Below are 17938 nucleotides of genomic sequence, written 5' to 3'. Positions count from 1 at the left end.
GAAGCATGTTAGGACATTGAGGCTTCATTATTGACTTCAAAAGTCAGCAACTCAAATGGAGGCTCACAGTCCCTTCTGAATGATGAACAGAAAATTATGTTCCCTGTCCAGAAACTGTCCACTACCAACATCAAGGCAAACAAGCATTCTTAGATCATTCTGTGCCTGAAGGAGATGAAAAATCTCTCTCAGCCTCAGGTAGCTAGACAGTTGTTATTTTAAGAAGCAGAAAGTTTAAAGGAAAAGAAAATGAACTTCTAACAGAAGTCAACTGCAAACAATTAAGGACTCCACAAAAACTCTGTAGCTAATGAAAGATGTTTCGTTCTTTATTATTGTGTAATACTTTTATCACAGAAACATGGTATTTACAAATATACACATATAGACTGCTGATCATAAAATGTTACTGAAGAGTTAGTCAAAAAATCAATTTACAAAAACCAAAAACTTTCCAAAGATATTCTGGCTGAAAAAATTCAATGAAATTTCAAGGAGACAGTTCTGTACAGAAAGATAGGTTTTAGCTCCTCAAGTTCTGGTAATATTAGACAAGAGAGTTGTGAACCAAGTGAGCTAAGCTCAGCTGTACATTTGAGATGAGGCAGTTTTTATATTGTTATTTTTCACATAATTTCTTGATGGTCAGTTCAACATGTCTCAGGAGGCACTAGTTTGTATGTTTTTGGAAGCTGCAAGCATTGCTCTCACTTTGGCCATAAGATCCTGTAGAAGATAAGAGAAAAATTATTAGACTTGCCTAAGCCTTGAACAGAGCTAAAGCATGTGATTGAAAAAAATCTGCATGGAAGGGCTGGTTTATGCTCCAGTCACATAAAATACTTAGATTCAAGACCATCAGATATTTAGCCTTGGGACTGTGATACCAGGCAGTAGCTTTTAAAAAAGAAATGGAATTATTTTGACAGAGGATGGGTATCTTAAAACCACATTAAGGAGAGTGTATACATTTAATTACTGTACGCTGTATCAATGTACGTACCTGATATGGCTATTTGTAAATAGTTATGCTATGAGTCACAGCAGACTTGAACATATCAACAAAATCATAATGAAAATTCACAGACAAAAACAGCAACAAGGGTAAGACTAAGTTGTGGATGTTGCTCGATGCAAAGCAAACACTTACTTTAGTTTGCAAGAGGACGTATTTTTCCTCTACTGTCGATAGTAGAGGAAAACAGCTGTCAACAGCTGTTCCTCTGTCCTTTCTTCCCTGAAACTTGTCAAGAGCACAACATAGTAAGATGGGCTCTCAGTAATACCTCCTGTTCTATTGTTCTAGCATAACGTTGACTTTCATATCTTAACAGTGGATATACTGCATCAAAGTGAACTTAGCTACTTTCAAGTTTAGTCAACCCTCTAAAGATCAAGCTACTAGGGAAGCAAAAAAATTGTTTTTCTCATAAGCAAACAAATTAAGAATGACAATGAACATGTCTATCATATGCGAAGCTCAGAATTGTACAAGGTATTAAATGGAGATTACGATATGATGGACGCACTCCATTAGGCTGCTAATTTGAATTTGTTTATTTATACCTGAGTGATTTTACTCTGCACTGAAGACACGATTGCTGAAGAGATTTGGCCATCTTTTTCCTGAGAAACTCCCCTAAAAAAGTAAAAATCAGTGTTAAAGTTTATAGCTTATGTTTTCAAAATGAATTTCACTCACCATCAGAGTTTTGGGCCTTATTTTACAATTCTCTCATACACTAATAAACAGTTCTCTCATTCAAACAGAAGTCAGGGTAAGTCACGGTCAGAAGACTTACTCCTGCATAACTGACAAAAATAAATCTCAACAGCAGGCTAGGGATTTTCAACAGGACTGCACTGTATTCTGTGGAAATAATTTAACTGTGAATCTCACAAAGATATTGAAATTCAAACCACCCTGTTAAAATTCTACGTCAGAGTTATCCCGTTTAGTGAAAGTTATCATTTTCTAACTTAGAATCTCACTGCAGAATTTTACACGTAAGTTTTACTGTAGGAGTATGTCAAGGTATACTTGAACAAGGAGCAGAACCTTCAGTTTTCTACACTCACAGGATCACACTTAATCTCATACATAACATGAAAACTTCTTTGACAATTTAAATTTGTACAGTGCTTTCCTGTCTTAAATGTAAATTTCGCAAAGGTAGCGTTAACATATTTTCCATGTTTTGAAATCCAATCCTAAAATTTCACTGGATTACATAAAAACTCCATCAGGCAGTGGAGATCCAATCGTTAGACTGATGTACAAAGTGTCATCCTCTCAGCATCTTCTACTTTTAATATACGTACATACAGAGCTCCTCACTATACCAATTAGGTCAAAAGACACATTCACAGTGAAGAAACATCAGCACTGCAATATTACACTACTGAGAAAGTGTATTACCTGGAGCGTTCCTGGCTGGATTCCCTGCTCTCCACAGGAGAGACACTAGCTGAATGCACAGAATTTTTGTGTGTGGATGGTTTGCCTGGTGACACGGCTGGTGAAGGAGACCTAGCTTTGGACTTGGTACGTGATCTAGATCGCCTCTTCTTCTTCTTTTCATGGGGGCTTCTATGAGAAGAAATATTTTATTGAAGGATAGTTACAGTAGTATTAGACTAGCTCAGTGAAAGGTACTTTTCACGCTTCTAAAAGATTACATAGCACTTTTCCACAGGATACTTTTCCACGTGCACTGAGTAAACGTTCAAGTCTTACCCCAATATTGCATTTCTTACCCCAATACTGCACTTCTCTGGTTGTGCAAAACACCATCTCAGAAGCTCCTTTTAATAAATTACAATAGGAAAACTACTAGTATCTGAGGCTCTCACTTGGAATACTATCTCTCAGGTACAGAGGAATTAGGCAGCAGTATGTGATAACGGATGACAGTGAGAAGTCTTTAATTGAAGATCTGCAGAACAGCCTCACCAGAGGGAAGTTCGTTCTCAAACAACATCCTACACCTAACATACAATAAGAAATAGAATAATTTATATATCCCTATATTTTTTTTTAGCCCATAAAGGGGCAAACCATGTAACTATAACTTTGAAAAAAAATCTACAAGGCAAATCCACAGTTTGCTTGCTTGCTTTTTAAAAACACAATTACTACAGCATTCCACTTCATAACTCAACATACTGCAGGCTCAAAACCCTAAACAAGCAACTGTATACTATGCAAGCAAACCTTCACGTAGCAAGATGTTTGAAGTGCTAACTATTCCCGACTTGGAAATTTCATATACGAACATTCGCTTCTAAGAGAATGGAACAAATGACTAAGGGTACCTGATGTATTTACTATAGACAGAAGGGGGAAAACAGAGGTTGCCTTATATGAAATGTTAGCTCAAAGAGAATTCAACTACTAATATACTACAGATGAAACTATCAAAGCATTTACACTTGTTTATGGATTTATGTCTAAGATTTACATACCAGTATTGATATTACTGTAATCAGAATTACTAATTTAGCTTTTAGGCAATACCTCACTGCAGGCACTTCTCTCTATCCTTCTCTGCAGGGGGTGCTAGCACACCTTCCATTTTTAGAAGCTCACAAGGTTAAAAAGGTCGGTTCAAAAAAGAATTAGAAATGCTCTGCCAGAAATCTAAACAGAAAAGTAAGTTTCTGAGGCTTCCAACACACCTTAAAGCATTGTAAATCTTAGATTCATCTTTTAAATGCTACATTGTTGATGCCTCTATTTTCATTTTCTTGTGAAATTTTCTACTTTAAAGGCAAATATGCTATAATAAATACACACATAAATATTCTATAATTACAACACTTAGAATTTATCATGAGTATCTGATTTTTTTTATATAGAAGTCAGCATTCAAGACTTAAATTACAAAATGCACCTTACTCTTTTCTTGCATAAATAGTCATTAATTGGCAGGGAAAAAAAAAAAAAAAAAAACACAAACAAACACACACAAAAACACAGCTCTATTGGTCTCTAATATTCCCAAAATTTTAAAAATAAAAATCCTCTACAAAGTTGGTTATTCCTTGACTAGCTGTGTATGTACTGTAATTGCTCAATTTCTTAAAACATAACATAATCAGGCAGTGAATATGTTTCATATTTAACTCTTCAAAATCACAGCAAACACTCATAGTGCTAGAATATTTTAGAGTAGGTTTTTTCAGTGTTTTTAATCTCAGATTATAATGAACAAACACCGTAAATGCTGAATGAAATTGTTTATCAATTTTCTAGTTTTAGAAGGGTCCACATGCTAAAACAAGGCTTGTTTTTACAGTATTTTTTTCTAGGCACAAAAGCTAGCATAAAGACCCATGAATATTCTCCGTGGAAAGCAATTCACTGCAGATGAATTAGATTAAAATGATTAAGATGATTACAGATTAAAATGATTTATATTATACTTATTCAAGTGACTATCATGACATCCAAGGTACAGGATAAGCAGAAAAAACAATTGTTACATTTATTCTGAAATAAACATAATTTTGTTAAGCACTAAGCCCCTAAATTCACAGAGGAGACAAAGCATAGCTTCCTAGTTCTTACATATTTTCTTTTGGAAATGTACCTACAAATTTACAAGCAATGCTAGCATCACCACAGATAACAGATTAATGCCCTAAGCAGTTTAAAACACTGCAGTATTTATTATGTCTAGGGTCCTTTTCAGTCCTCTGACGATACAGGATTCCAAAGCCTGCCTATTCTTTGTTTAGCTGTGGTTAACAAAAAGCACTCAGCTGATGGCTGCCATGTAAGATTCAAATCTGCATTTGGCTGTCAGGCAAAATATACATTACTTCCTCACAGAAAGCCCAAGTGAACTAATTGGCTTTTAAAAGATCATGAACCCAAACCTTGCTTCCATTACACCCACTGCAAAGAACCTATTCCATAAATGAAGATCAGAAAAAACGGCATCTATCTACATTTTTACTTGACGTTTAACATGTCAGTCCTAGCTAGGCCTTCTGCAGTCAGAACTGCAAGATGTCCTCAACTATGTTCACCTACAATATTCTTTCTTCAGTCTACTTTTTTGCTTTTACTGCCATATATTGTTGTGTAGTGTTCTGTTTTCTTGTCTGAGGCCTAACAAAGGTTTACAAGCTCCACCTATATAAACAGTATTGTTTAAAGAGAAGTCTCATTTATTTCAAAACTCCCATCATAATTTAGCACTTTGAATAGCATAATTTTCAACATGATTTATAGCTTAAAATGTCAAATGGTCAAGCAGCAGGCACACCAGCGCTGCGTGAAAGAACATCACAGGGCTGTGAAACAATTCTTGCAAGTATTTATAGGAAGAAAAATATTCTAAACTTTTATATATTGGATCTTTTCTGCTTAGCCAATTTGCATGCTGAATTCCACAGAAACCTCTATTTTTAACTCAACTTTGAGTATGAAAAACTGAATCGGCTGACGTATACTGATGAAGTTCTCATTTATACATACCATACAACAATTAGTTAGAAGCTGTTAAGAGATGGAAAGTTATCCTAAGAAACAATGCCAATATTTTAAAAATCATGAATGTGAAAGTGACCTCCTTGTTTCCTACTCCACAGAAGATATGGAAAAACAGGTTAAAGACTATCTTCACTAACACAGAGAAAGAGTCTGTATGTTCAGTTTAGTAACTCTTAAGCTGTTGCATTTTGCGTACACTTCAACTGTACATGACAAAATTAGCATGAAAATTTTCGCTTCCTCCCATGTTAAAATTAGAGACATAACATTTCAAGCCTTTTGGGCACACATTTTGCAGATTTTTTTATTCTGCGCCGGCGAGATGAAATAATGGTTGTTATGCCATCTTGATGATAGGAGGTTCAGGTAGACTATATGCAAGGTGGTCTCAAAAAAAGCACCACTGATTTTGGATTTCACATTCCACTCAGGTAGTAAAATAACTGTTGGATATAAAGCAGACTTTTTGTTAAACTGGATTTTCCCTTTATTTGCACATATACGGTGAGTGGTCAAGCAACTTTCAGATACTGCTATGAATAACTTAATACCAGTACATGTCATCTATGGAGGCCATATCAATTGGACAAGTGGAGCATGAAAAACCAACCAAAGACTTCGGAGTCCAAATAAAATCTGAACTTTAACAGCTATGAGACAGTACTGTATTAACATTCACTGATTTGGTTCAGCATTTAGTGTTCAAACATATACAAAAATGTGCAAAGAACCATAATCAGTGCTTCTAGTTTTTCTTTTCCTCCATAGATGTATGTGTCTAATGAAATAAAGCCCGTGATGAAAAGAAACCCAAAGCTTTATGTTTTATCCAGGGAGCATACAACAATTCAGGCAACATTTAAAGTCTTCTGATACCAGAAGATTACCTTCTCTTAGACTGGGTATACTTACTTGGATCGTGCACGTTTCCTACTGTTTCCGGGACTATTACTGATGCGATAAGCTGTTGGAACACTCCTTTCCTCTCTCCGTCTTTCTGGTGTGTGAGCCCTCCTCCTAGGTGACCTTGATCGTGACCTAAGCAGGAAAAAACACCCCAAAATTTGCTTTTTGTTACTTATTTTGTATAATTATTTGTATAATTATTTTTGTTTCAGTGGAATTGTGCTTTCACCAAAAACAAATGTAACACCATTCATTTCTACTTTATATCATTATGAGGTATTTAGTCTCCAAGACTTGTCAGTTGCTTATGAATTTCTTACCCATCCAACATATTTAGGGTGTAGTTATCCATTGCTTTTCACTCCCAATAGTGGGGGGGGAAAAAAGCAATTTTTTTTCAGTATTGTGTGCTGACATCAATGTCTGTATTAGTAGGCATGAATGTTCCACTTCAGTGCAGTCACCTTTTGTGGCAACAGAGCTTAGTAACAATGGTACACAGAAGTCCAATTTGGCTTGAAGCCTGGAATTGTCAGGCCTGACCTTGTCTTCTCAAATTAATGGAATGTTTTTACAACTGCTGCATCACAGAGATAAATGCAAGTTTTTGTTTTCAGTTCATCTCCAACTTTGACAAGTCCAGGAAAATTTGTCCCTGATGCTGCAGAATAATCCTAACACAGCTAATATTTTCACCTGTGCAAGTGACCAACAACCCACGACCGGCATTGTTTGGCACTAGCACTTTCACTTGAAATATTTTTCCTAGAGAGAGAGAAAGAGAAAGACCAAGATGAAAAAAAAGCATACCCAGTTAAGATCAGAAATCAACTTAACAGCCTAACTCTTTTTCTGTGTCATTTGCAATTAAGTAGATGTGCAAATAAAACCTGAGTATTTTTTAATAACCAAATAATTTGAATGAGGAAAGTCTTCAATGGAAGGGAGACAGGGAGGAGATTGAGAAGGGGACAAGACAGGGACCCAGCTTGAAAAAAAGAAAGAAAAATACCTTAGCCCCAAATCTACCCCAAATTCATGGTAGCAACAGTTAATTTTATTCCCACTACAGTGTATAGCTCTAATCATTTGATTTTTGTTTATATTCAAGCCTTTCTTATTTATTTGCTATAGGTATTGTCACTCCAGGTATACCAAACATTTATTTTCTTTCGTTCTTTTGCAGTGACTAAAAGAGAAGCCATTTGTGATATCACTGATCTTCTGCAGACTTGCACAATATATTTAGTATATACACACACACTCCTGAGCCATATCTCTTATACCTACAACAGAACCGATCAACTGAAAATGGAAAAAAAATAATCACAATGGCAGTTAAGGGTTGCAAATTAACTGCTTTGTCACTTAGAAATCTGATCTTTACCAGGCCTTTCAGAAGGATTGAAAAAGGAAAAAAAAACAACAGATCATAAAATTTGGGGTCAGTCAGACACCTTGACATTTTACCAGGATTTCCCTCAAAAGAGCGCCAGCAGTCAAATCTTTTCGTTGTCGAAGCTGCCTGATAACTTTCCCGCTCTGTTGCTGCTGCCATGGATGAGTTGCTCAGACTCGGTCCCATGCTCAGTGTCCCTGTGGATGCTGTGAGTCTGTGATACGGAGGCACACACTTCACATTCAGAATAAAATGTGCTAGTTTTGGTATTAACTAGAATCCTGAAAAGGCTCAGTCCCTTAACCAAAAGCTGAACCTTAGTGAAACATGCCTATATGGACCAGCCTAAAAAAAGTCCAAACAATCAGAAAGAAAAAAGCATTAGCTTCATTTTTATGAACCAGATATGATGTTTTTTGGTTCTACAACATTCTTCCAACCACCAAACGTTAAGAACTTGGCCATTAGTTTAAAACAATTACAAACAGCTTAACAGTTTTACTGTGATACAACAATTATTACTTTCATTACACTATTATTTTAAGACACTCTATTCCATTAAAGTCAACAGAACTTGTGATTAGAAGGGTCCCAAAAGTTCAAAGGATTACAAAGCTTGGCATGTCTCATTACAATACAGGAATTAAAAGTAAGTGAAAAGACACTGCCTCAGCAATAAGAAAATTGATTTGGAACAAACAAAGAGCAGTTACTTCCAAATCTCTCAAATTTCTGCAGTTGAGGCAAAAAGTCAGTTTCTCTCTCACACAAGCAGTCTGAAGAGTTCTCAAACTTATCAAAAAGTGACCCACTAATGAAGCATGCCACTACCTATTGTTTGTTACTCATTAACTGGGTAATTTAGTATGTGGCTTAGCTCTATTCTGTTACTATGCAGTATAAAGGAAAAGGATCAATAACCAACAGAAGTTTAGACTTTCCATCTCTACTTTAGTTCAAAATGAACATCCAAACGTCATTGAATCGTATCATTCAACACCTAACGAGTGCCTCTCCATCCCCTCTCATACACACACACACAAACCACACTCACTCATGCAAAGACATCATTAGCTTAGATCATGTGCAAAAAAGATCTGGTAGAAAATAGAGATGCAGATGAACGCGGTCATTTCTTACACTTATTGTCCATCAGCTTCAAAAATCAAACTTCCCAGCTAGAACAGCATACCTACAGCTCCAGGGACTGACAACTTCACTTCTTTAAAGAGCACCACTATTAGATGCAATTCACATCTAACTTTTTATGGTGCTTTGAAGCTGATTAAAAGAAAGACACCACGAATCACTTACTAGAGATGACCAAAAGATACTAAAGGCTGTTTGCCAAGACAGATTTAACAGATGTGCCTCACCTTTGACCTTAATTACTGATACCTTAATTACTGATGTGTAGTAAGTCATTATCTCTTTGGGACTAACACCTCCAAAGCAAGCCATGCTAAAATACCTCACAGTGTTTTTGCACATTGTTTAACGTTTCTGTGACTTTAATTTAACTTTAACCTGTCATGTCGATCTAGAATTAAAACCATACTAGGCCAGGAGCTTTGTGGGACTAACTTTGACAGGCAAATTTTGGTTCAGAAAATAGCATTCATTTACGCAGAGAAATTCCTTGTAGTGTAGCACATGGCTCCATAAAAACACTGTATCTGGGTTCCTTGTAAAACTGCTTTCTTGAAACTTGTTTCTGTTAAACAGGCTTGGTTGTGCTACCCAGAATAATAAATATCCAAAACATGCTTCGAATTAATTTGCTGTTATTTGAACAGATTTTTTCAACATTAGTACTGCTGTACAAAATTGCACCTTACCAAGGCCTATTTTTAAATGAAGCAGTGTCTACGCCTCTAACAATGCAAAACCAAATGATAAACAAGTGATATAAAACAGTATAGAAGTGTATTGCAATTATTATTTCCATGATTTCCAAAACTCATTTTGATTGAAAACCAAAGAAAAACCAAAGTTTGACAAGAATGCTGAACATCACTTGAACAAAGACAGCAAAGACAGTTACTGTAAAGTTATCTTTAACTTCACTTCCTACATCTCATTCTCTATCAATTTATTAGAAACCAAAATCAGTATATAGTTTGTTGTAATCTTATTTTTTGAAACAACTCGTATGATTAAACAGTAACTACTCAAAGCATTAAAGAGAAGCTCATCGAGTGTCTACATGGAAATCTCACAAAACATAAAACTTTTACGACTGCTCCCAAATACAAGGCACACGGTGAGTGGTCATTATTACAACTTAGAGGTAGTTCACTATTCATTATTATCCAAATGCAATATACATGTAGTCTAATGAGAAATTGTGGAATATGCATCTCTCTTTTGGTTGTCACAGGTAATTTAAATATAACAGTTTAAATAGCTTCAAATCTAAAACACATTTTTTTTTTTTTTTTTTTACTGTACAGACCCCTCAGGCCTGACAAACTATTCTCTAGGAAAGTTATGAATGTTTACTACAAGAAAGAACTCCTTTGTTATTCCAAATTTTTTGATTAATGTGATCCAGTAAGTACTACAGAAATAAAATTCCAGCCTTTTTTTTTTTTTTTTTTATCTAGTCTGCTGCACCAATAATTGCTCTATATTGAGTTCTGCAGGTTAGCATAGACATCTAGAGCTGGGTGGAATACAGCACCAAAATCTCCAACGTACTACATTAGATTGAGACATTCAAATAAAGTGAAGTTACTCAAAATAGGAATGTTCCCATATAATTTAGCATCAATAACCAGACAATGAAGACTATCCTCTTAGGCACCACCCAATTAATAAAAGATGAACGCAGTAACCTCTGCAAATAGTTCACAGCTTTATCCCAGGTGGTTACGACTCTTTACATAACTACTTATTCAGCAGTAAACTGTAACATCCAGTGTTTTAGGAATCCAGAAAAGTTACACATTTTGCATCAAGCACTAGGAAAACTAAAGATAAGAGATGTGAAAGGTGCCATGTTTTGAACAAGGCAAGGCAACAAACGGAAATTATATATTTAGTGTTGAAAATCAAGAAAAGTCATATCTCTTCTAGCTAGGCACCAACATTTGCTTCTTTTGGGGAAAGACAAGACATTATTTTTACCTTAACATTTGTTACCTTAACATTTGAGAGACAAAACACATCAGTATCTGAATGGGTTATTAATCTGCCTCCCATTCTTGATTACTTAATTGTTTTACAACCTTTCCAGTTTCAGGGGCAAGAGCGTTGATTTCGTAAACACACTGAGTACTTTGAGGATTATCAAACACTTTCAGTAAAGCCTGGCTAACTATTGCCATTATTTCTTCCACAATGTGAGACCATAGGGATAATTTTTCAAGGACCTAATTAGAAATACAGAGCTAGAAAAGACTTCAAGAAATCAGACTATTCAATACTCTCTAAATCATCATTCTTAATGCAGAAATTTCCCATGACGGCACTTTCACAAGCTGTATTAACCACTGGGAAACTATAAAAAGCTTTCTAGTCTCTCTTCCATCAATTTAAATCCATTACTTCTCATCCTAACCCCAGGGACTGAAGAAGAATGTTCTATGCCCACCTTTTTGGCATATGTGATGACTCATTTAATTTTCCTGTTTTTTCCAAAGACGTAACTCTAAATCTCCTCCCCACGTCAACTTCTTTTTTTTTTTTTTTTTTTAAATTTATGAAAATTTTTGCTGACTCAATCCAATCTTCCTCTAGCTGGTCAACATCCTTCTGAAGTGTCAAGGTCGAAGCTGGACACAGTACTCCATTTCCAGTCTCAAAGATATCTTTATGATCTTATTTGCAACTCTGGAATTTGTCTTCCAGCTGAGGATTCATTCAATCCATCCTGCATAAGACTTGATGTCTTGACTGACTACATATATTTTTTTTCCATTTCTTTTTTTTTTTTTTTTTTTTTTTACCATACTCCCACCTGTCTACTCCTTACTAGTATATAAGAAAAATTGTAAGTGATAAAATACTCTTCCACTGAAGTAAACCAACAGTCACTATATTTAGTATAATAAGCAGGAAGAAGGTATTAATTACTATTAATTACAGGAAGACCTCAAGCAAGACCTCAAGTTCAGATTTAGTCACACTGAGAACTCTGCAGATAGTAAGGTAAATTTAGACATATAACAGGTCTCCTGTCAAGAAGTTTCTCATATGACCTGCAGAAACCTAAAGGTGAAAGTGCAACAGCTAAACACCGATGATACTGCCTTAAGTTCCCATAAACAATGGTTTCCTGAATGGGGGACCCTCCAGAAACCTTTGTTTGAACTGGTATTCTCAGATCAGAAAACAGGATGAATGAGTTCAGCTTTAACATTAGTCAAATTTTAAGATGTGCAAAATGTTCTCAATGCAAGATGTGGTGCAGTTCTGAAACAATTTTAAAATTCAGCCAGCCAGCATCAAGCTTACTGGACCTCTAAGGTGTACAATTCAAATAGCTGATCTAGGAAAAATCCATCCAGATTTAATTAGGTGTCATGTTGATCCATTATGTTTGGGCTAGTATGCATCTACTAATTGATTTGTGCCAGAAAGCACATTCTACAGGGCACACAAAGATTAGCTCCATCGGATTAACTATTTTTGGTGACTTTTACACAGTATGTCCACCAACTGAATTCTGGACAATCAAAAAAAAAAAAAAACTACTAAAAAAAATACGACTGTCCGTGATATGCACGTTAGACTTCAGAACACTGTAGTTCGGTCTTTCCACTAGCAGAACCAAAAGTAAATCAGTTGGTGAAAGTATTCAAGCCTTGATAAAGGAGGAGATATCTTCAGATCACCATGAAGTCACTGAAGACATCTCAGTATATATCTGACTTGGTTGTCATTCATCTGATTAGTGCCAGATGCAAGCTCATGCAAGGTGCAGGATTATCCTTAACCTACAGAGTAGCAGACTCAAGTACTGATAAAGATCTTCTCAGACGATTCTATTTCAAGGTACCAGAAAAGATTATTATATTTTTAATCACTATATTGATGATTCTTCTTGTTTTCACCATTTATCAATAAAACAGTAGAAGAACATATGTGACATAGCTTGGATGAAGAGACAATGGAGTTCCAAGTGAAGATACAGCTTGGCAGGGAGCAGAAAAGATCAGTGATTCACCTGACAAGACTTTTCCCCAAAGTATCTTCCACTCTGAGAAGACTTGTATTCACTTCACTAAACAATGAAAGCTTCATTCAGCATCATTCCCTTTATACACTGGTATGTACAAAAAAGGAATGGTACCAGAATATTTTGGAATGCCTCTAATAACATACGAAATATCATGACCACCTGTTTGTCAAAAGCAGTCAAATAACCAGTGTGTCAGACTGATCATTTAATCCCAAATGAAGTTATGTTCATTTCATTTCTTTCATCTCTGAGTAGCAGAGATGTCTTCAGTGAAGTATCATATTTAACCTAGGAAAACTAGTATAAAATATCAAGTTTTGAAGTGTTAACATACATATTAGCATAGTTAGACACTTTGTTAAATATATGCAGAGAAGTTCTGTCACATCACCATCAATGGCTAGAAAAAAAACAAGAAATAGCTGAACAAGCTGTTTCTATGCAAGAAGCATTTAAATCATTGGCATGTCCACAGAAGTAATACATAATTCTGTGTGCATCAGATATATATATACAGCTATGGTAGTATTGATATGCATAATTCATTTGAACTACAAGTTACTGAAATACTGTTTGGATATTCCGTAGCATGATCCAGAGACTACAACCCCAGGAACATGCCCTTCTGACTCATCACAGCAACTGCTCTGTGCAAGGGAATTAAGATACAATAGAAGTTTACAGACAGCAATCTTTAAAGATTCCTAGACCCAAATGTCTTAGATGTAATTAACAGTATTAATATAACACAATATATATAGCTAGATAATTAGCATAATGCATTTAATCTCATTAATGGTCACATTTAGCCCAACTGCAGTGGGCTACATTCTTCTATGGTCTCTGTTCCACAACAACTCTGCTTTCAACCTTCTTTGATTCCTGTCATCTCTCTCCTGCCATTCATCCATCACATCTTTCACATGTTACCCAACTGCTTGCTTTCCTTCTGAACTTTGCTGTTCAACCAGCTAGTTCTCTATTTCATATTTTAATGTTGTTACTATACCACAGCAATAGCCACAGACTCCTCTTCTTGTTATAATCACACTCCTACATAGTATCACCAGGTATTTCACAGACCAAAGTTAAATTTGCTGGTGTAAATTCTGCACTATGTATTTAGAAATTAATGACTACTTCATCAAAAATGTTTTCAGAGATTTTTCAATATTTGATATTTATTCACTGTCTTCAGGGTGACTATATCCCTTGTAATGGGTAAGAAGATGCTTATATAATTAAACAAGTGCAAAAACATTTTCAGTGTTAGCTCACACAGAACTCTAGAGAATATGGTTGGTTTCCAAACCCACCTTGAATGCCTGACAGTTCTATAAGCAGTGGGAAGTGAGTGCTTTGCTTTTGAATGTGATCTAGATCTGGACTTAGATGAAGAATGATACTTGAAAGGTGATCGAGATCTTGTCCGAGATCTTTTCTTGTGCTTTTTTCTTTTTTTTTCTTTTTCTTCATCCCTTGGAGGATCTTTGCTTTTGCTTGAAGGCCTTTCCGCTTGTTTAACTTCTAAGGTAGGTAAAGTTCTGACTGCAGTCACAGGACATGGTATACTACTGACACTCTGAAATCAAAGGTAAACAAAGAACATCAGCTTTCAGTTTTGAAAATTGCATAAAAATTTTTAACTTGAGAAAGTCCTATGTGTGGAGACAACACATAAGCATCTCTAGATCTTTACAGCTTTTTATACTAAACAGGAGGTTACATCTACTCTTATGAATGCCATGTAAATACACAGTTCTGGCAAAGAAACTTAAGATATCCCACTCACTAATCTTGCCTATATATATCTATATACGTACATATTGTCGAAATGCTGGATAACAAGTACAACAGCAAGGAAGATAATAACTAACAATCATCTTATATTTTTGACTCAATAAAGTGTGAGAAATACATCCGTCTTAAGAAAATAGTTGTTAAATCAATAACAATCTAACCTCCCACGACTGCTTTAAATCCTCACAGTGCTGCATTAATATTATGTAAAGCACACGTAAGTCAGGCTCACATCTTCAAAAACACATATCTAGTATTATTCAATAGAGGCCTATACAGTCCCCCAAAGGTATATATGCAAGTTGGGATACACGTGTTAAGACTCTCAGCTTAACTAGGCATACTCCTGAGTATGTATAATCTTTAGTTTTTAGAAAAAATGTGTTGTAAAAAAAAAAAAAAAAGTGTACTACCAGATAACTTCTCATTTATTTATACTTTTGTTTAAAAAGGTATAAACAAGAAAAATACAATCAGAACTTACTGATATTCAAGATTAAGTTTTCAAGTCACTTTCTTCCCTGAACTGTGCTATTTAGATTAGAATCTCAAGTAAAACAGTGAAATGAAGTAGCGCTGATACAAATTATTTCTGTACTTTATGGAGTAAATCTTTTGCATGTAAAGGGCTGGAAAAATGACAAAAGTTATTAATCCTAATGATAGAGCAGGCCCTTGCTCAACTCATGTTCAGCGAGTAATTCTGACTACAATTAAGTGAATTACGCAAAACATACCACACTCTGAGAAATTTTCAAATTATCAGCTTGTACCTGAGAGAATTCTGCTGAACACCTTGCTTAGAACAATGCAAGTCAGGCACTGTAGATATGCTCCTCATTTCAAAGTCTGTCATTCCCCCAGCTGCCATTTCAAGGCAACTGGAGAAATCAGTTTCCCTATCATAATTTCTGCTCTACCTGGTCTGACACTTTCACCATTTGATAAAAGGATGCTTACCGTGATCAGAATAGAAACCAATACACTAAAATTCCAAATAACCAAATTAGAAGCAGGTGATCTTCTCCTCTCTCTCTGCCCTTCTTCTACTGTGAATAGGTCAAGGCAATAATTGAACTACATGTGAACACTCAAATTCGGCTTTGCTTCACATTACAGCAATGTTTCTTTTCTGAGCTTTAACTGATAACTGTTATCACAATATTTACAAAAATAGCAATAAAGCAGTACTGAAGTAGTTTGCTTCAAGGATTATAAACATTTTATACCATTATCATTTGAGTGACTAGTTTACTTGTGGCCTATTTCCAATTTCCCTAACTTGACAATCCACATGCAATTTCAGACACCTTGTCTCCAAACTCAAGGGTTTCCTAAGAGACTACTGCAGCCTACTTTTGTTCCTTGACAGTGTTATTCATGTCTTTATACAGTACCTTAGTCTCTTTGAACTCTACTGAATATGTAATAGACCAGTTTGCCTTGAAGTAGATAACTCTAATAGCTTGAAACAAAATAGCTGTAGGCAAAGCAGAATTAAGAGGAAAACAAGAGAGGGAAGAGAAAACAACATTTTTCAGTGCTCAAGTTCATTTGGCTGCACAAAACACAAGCTCTCATACCGCTAGCCAAAAAGGAAGCTAATAACTGATTGACACAGGTACTTTTAGTGCACACACAGGGATTCTCTCAGCAATCAGAATGAGGAACCCTGCACTGCTAAGCATCCCTCCATACCCACCACAAGCACTGGCTGCCAAAACTGTGATCTCTCCTTGACTTTCAGGAGGCTTTCAGTACAAGTGACAGAGCTGTCCACATCCCTCTGCGAAGTGTACTGCAACCTGGCTGGATGGAGATTCAGACACAACAGCTCCAGCTTACTAATGAAGCATGTTTGGAAAGCTCTGGCAGAGATCATACAGAAGTAACTTCACCAACCCCCAAGTGAATACGTAGGTCCTGAGTGCGAGACAAGAGCTAGCGCAGAGAGGGAAGCCACCTACCCAGCCAAACTGACAACGCACGGCTGGGACCTGGTGCTCAGAGAAGCTGTCACAAACAAGCCGATTCCTGAAGTGGCAACTCTACTTTCAAGGAAAAAGCCACCAGCAAAATGGCTTGAAACATCCTCAGAGCTGAAGGCAGAGCTCTGTGAAAGAATGTTATGCCAGCAAGTTGCCAGGACACGCAGAAAAGTTAAATAATGCAGCTGAATTTGAAAACAAAACAAAATAAACCAAAACTGTCTTGTGTTGGGCAAATAAAAGAAGCTGTCAGTGACTTGGGGTTTTACTAGGGAAAACTGACCCAGGCAAACTAAGGTAGTAGAGGCAAGAAACTAGAGGCAAGAGCGAAGTAAATCAATAAATAAAAAACAAAGCAAGTGTGGACATTGGGAGATTATTAAGGATTTCCAAAAGGCAGAAACTTTTTTTTTTTTTTTTTTTTTTAAACTGACCAGACTTTGGAAACCTGCAGGTCAGTAGAACGCTGTTTCAGAAAGCATAGCAACAAGCTGGATACCTGATTAATTTTATTATGCATCTCAAGGGAAGAGAGATGTAAGGCTTTTGAGAACTCTCCTAGGAAATTAGATTGCAAACTTTCAGACAGCATTCACTGAACCTCACTTCTTTGTTCGTTTAGGTTAACAGAACACTCTTTCAGCCCCTAACAAAAATTAGTGTCAGACAATTAGAGCTCTTCTTCTGTATTTTCTGTGGACGGCTGAAGGAAATCCTGGTAAAAGAACGCTTCCTACAGTAAACACCTGCTATGAGAAATGTTTCAAAGGTACTTCTTCAGAAAAAAAAGATTATTGAAAAACTCTCATTTAATAGACATGGGTTAGGAAAGAGCTTTCTATCAGGAAGGATGTAAAACTATATGAGAACAAGTACTTCAGTTCATTACCAGACATTTGCTTATTTGCAGTACTCACAAGATCGGGACACACATTAGTTTTTCATGGGTTACATTATTTAATCAAGGTTCAAAACAAGGATTAGAAGTAAACCAGGAAGTGTTTATTAAAACAGAACAAAACACTGGCATTGTTCCTGGTACAAGTGAACTTAACTGTGAAAGAACGTTTTTTATAATATAACTAATGCTTTCACAATTAGTTAATGTTTTTTTCTATTCTGAAAGCTGATTTTTGCATTAATTTCAATCCTGTGTTAGA

General features: G+C 35.9%; 1 protein-coding gene across 8 annotated transcripts in view; it reads right to left on the bottom strand.

Annotated features, from left to right (window-relative positions):
* Positions 1-302: 302 nt before the first annotated feature.
* Positions 303-17938, bottom strand: part of SFSWAP (splicing factor SWAP) — a 48938-nt gene continuing 31302 nt past the window's right edge. For 3 of the 8 annotated variants that reach the window (XM_084539031.1, XM_084539037.1, XM_084539036.1), the window contains 7 exons: positions 14307-14572; positions 7864-8019; positions 7103-7171; positions 6413-6538; positions 2420-2590; positions 1567-1639; positions 303-726 (listed from right to left, as the gene is read on the bottom strand). In XM_084539031.1, coding sequence (XP_084395157.1) covers positions 661-726; positions 1567-1639; positions 2420-2590; positions 6413-6538; positions 7103-7171; positions 7864-8019; positions 14307-14572 — 927 coding nt within the window. In that variant the 3' untranslated portion in view covers positions 303-660. Of the gene's footprint in view, positions 727-1566; positions 1640-2419; positions 2591-6412; positions 6539-7102; positions 7172-7863; positions 8151-14306; positions 14573-17938 lie in introns of all 8 variants that reach the window. The other 5 variants (XM_084539032.1, XR_014698769.1, XM_084539033.1 and 2 more) reach the window with 5 other exon arrangements.

This window comes from Aythya ferina, assembly GCF_964211825.1.
Source record: "Aythya ferina genome assembly, chromosome: 17".
Classification (NCBI taxonomy): Eukaryota; Metazoa; Chordata; class Aves; order Anseriformes; family Anatidae; genus Aythya; species Aythya ferina.
Note: the sequence above shows the minus strand (reverse complement) of the source record. Positions and strands in the feature narration are given on the sequence as shown.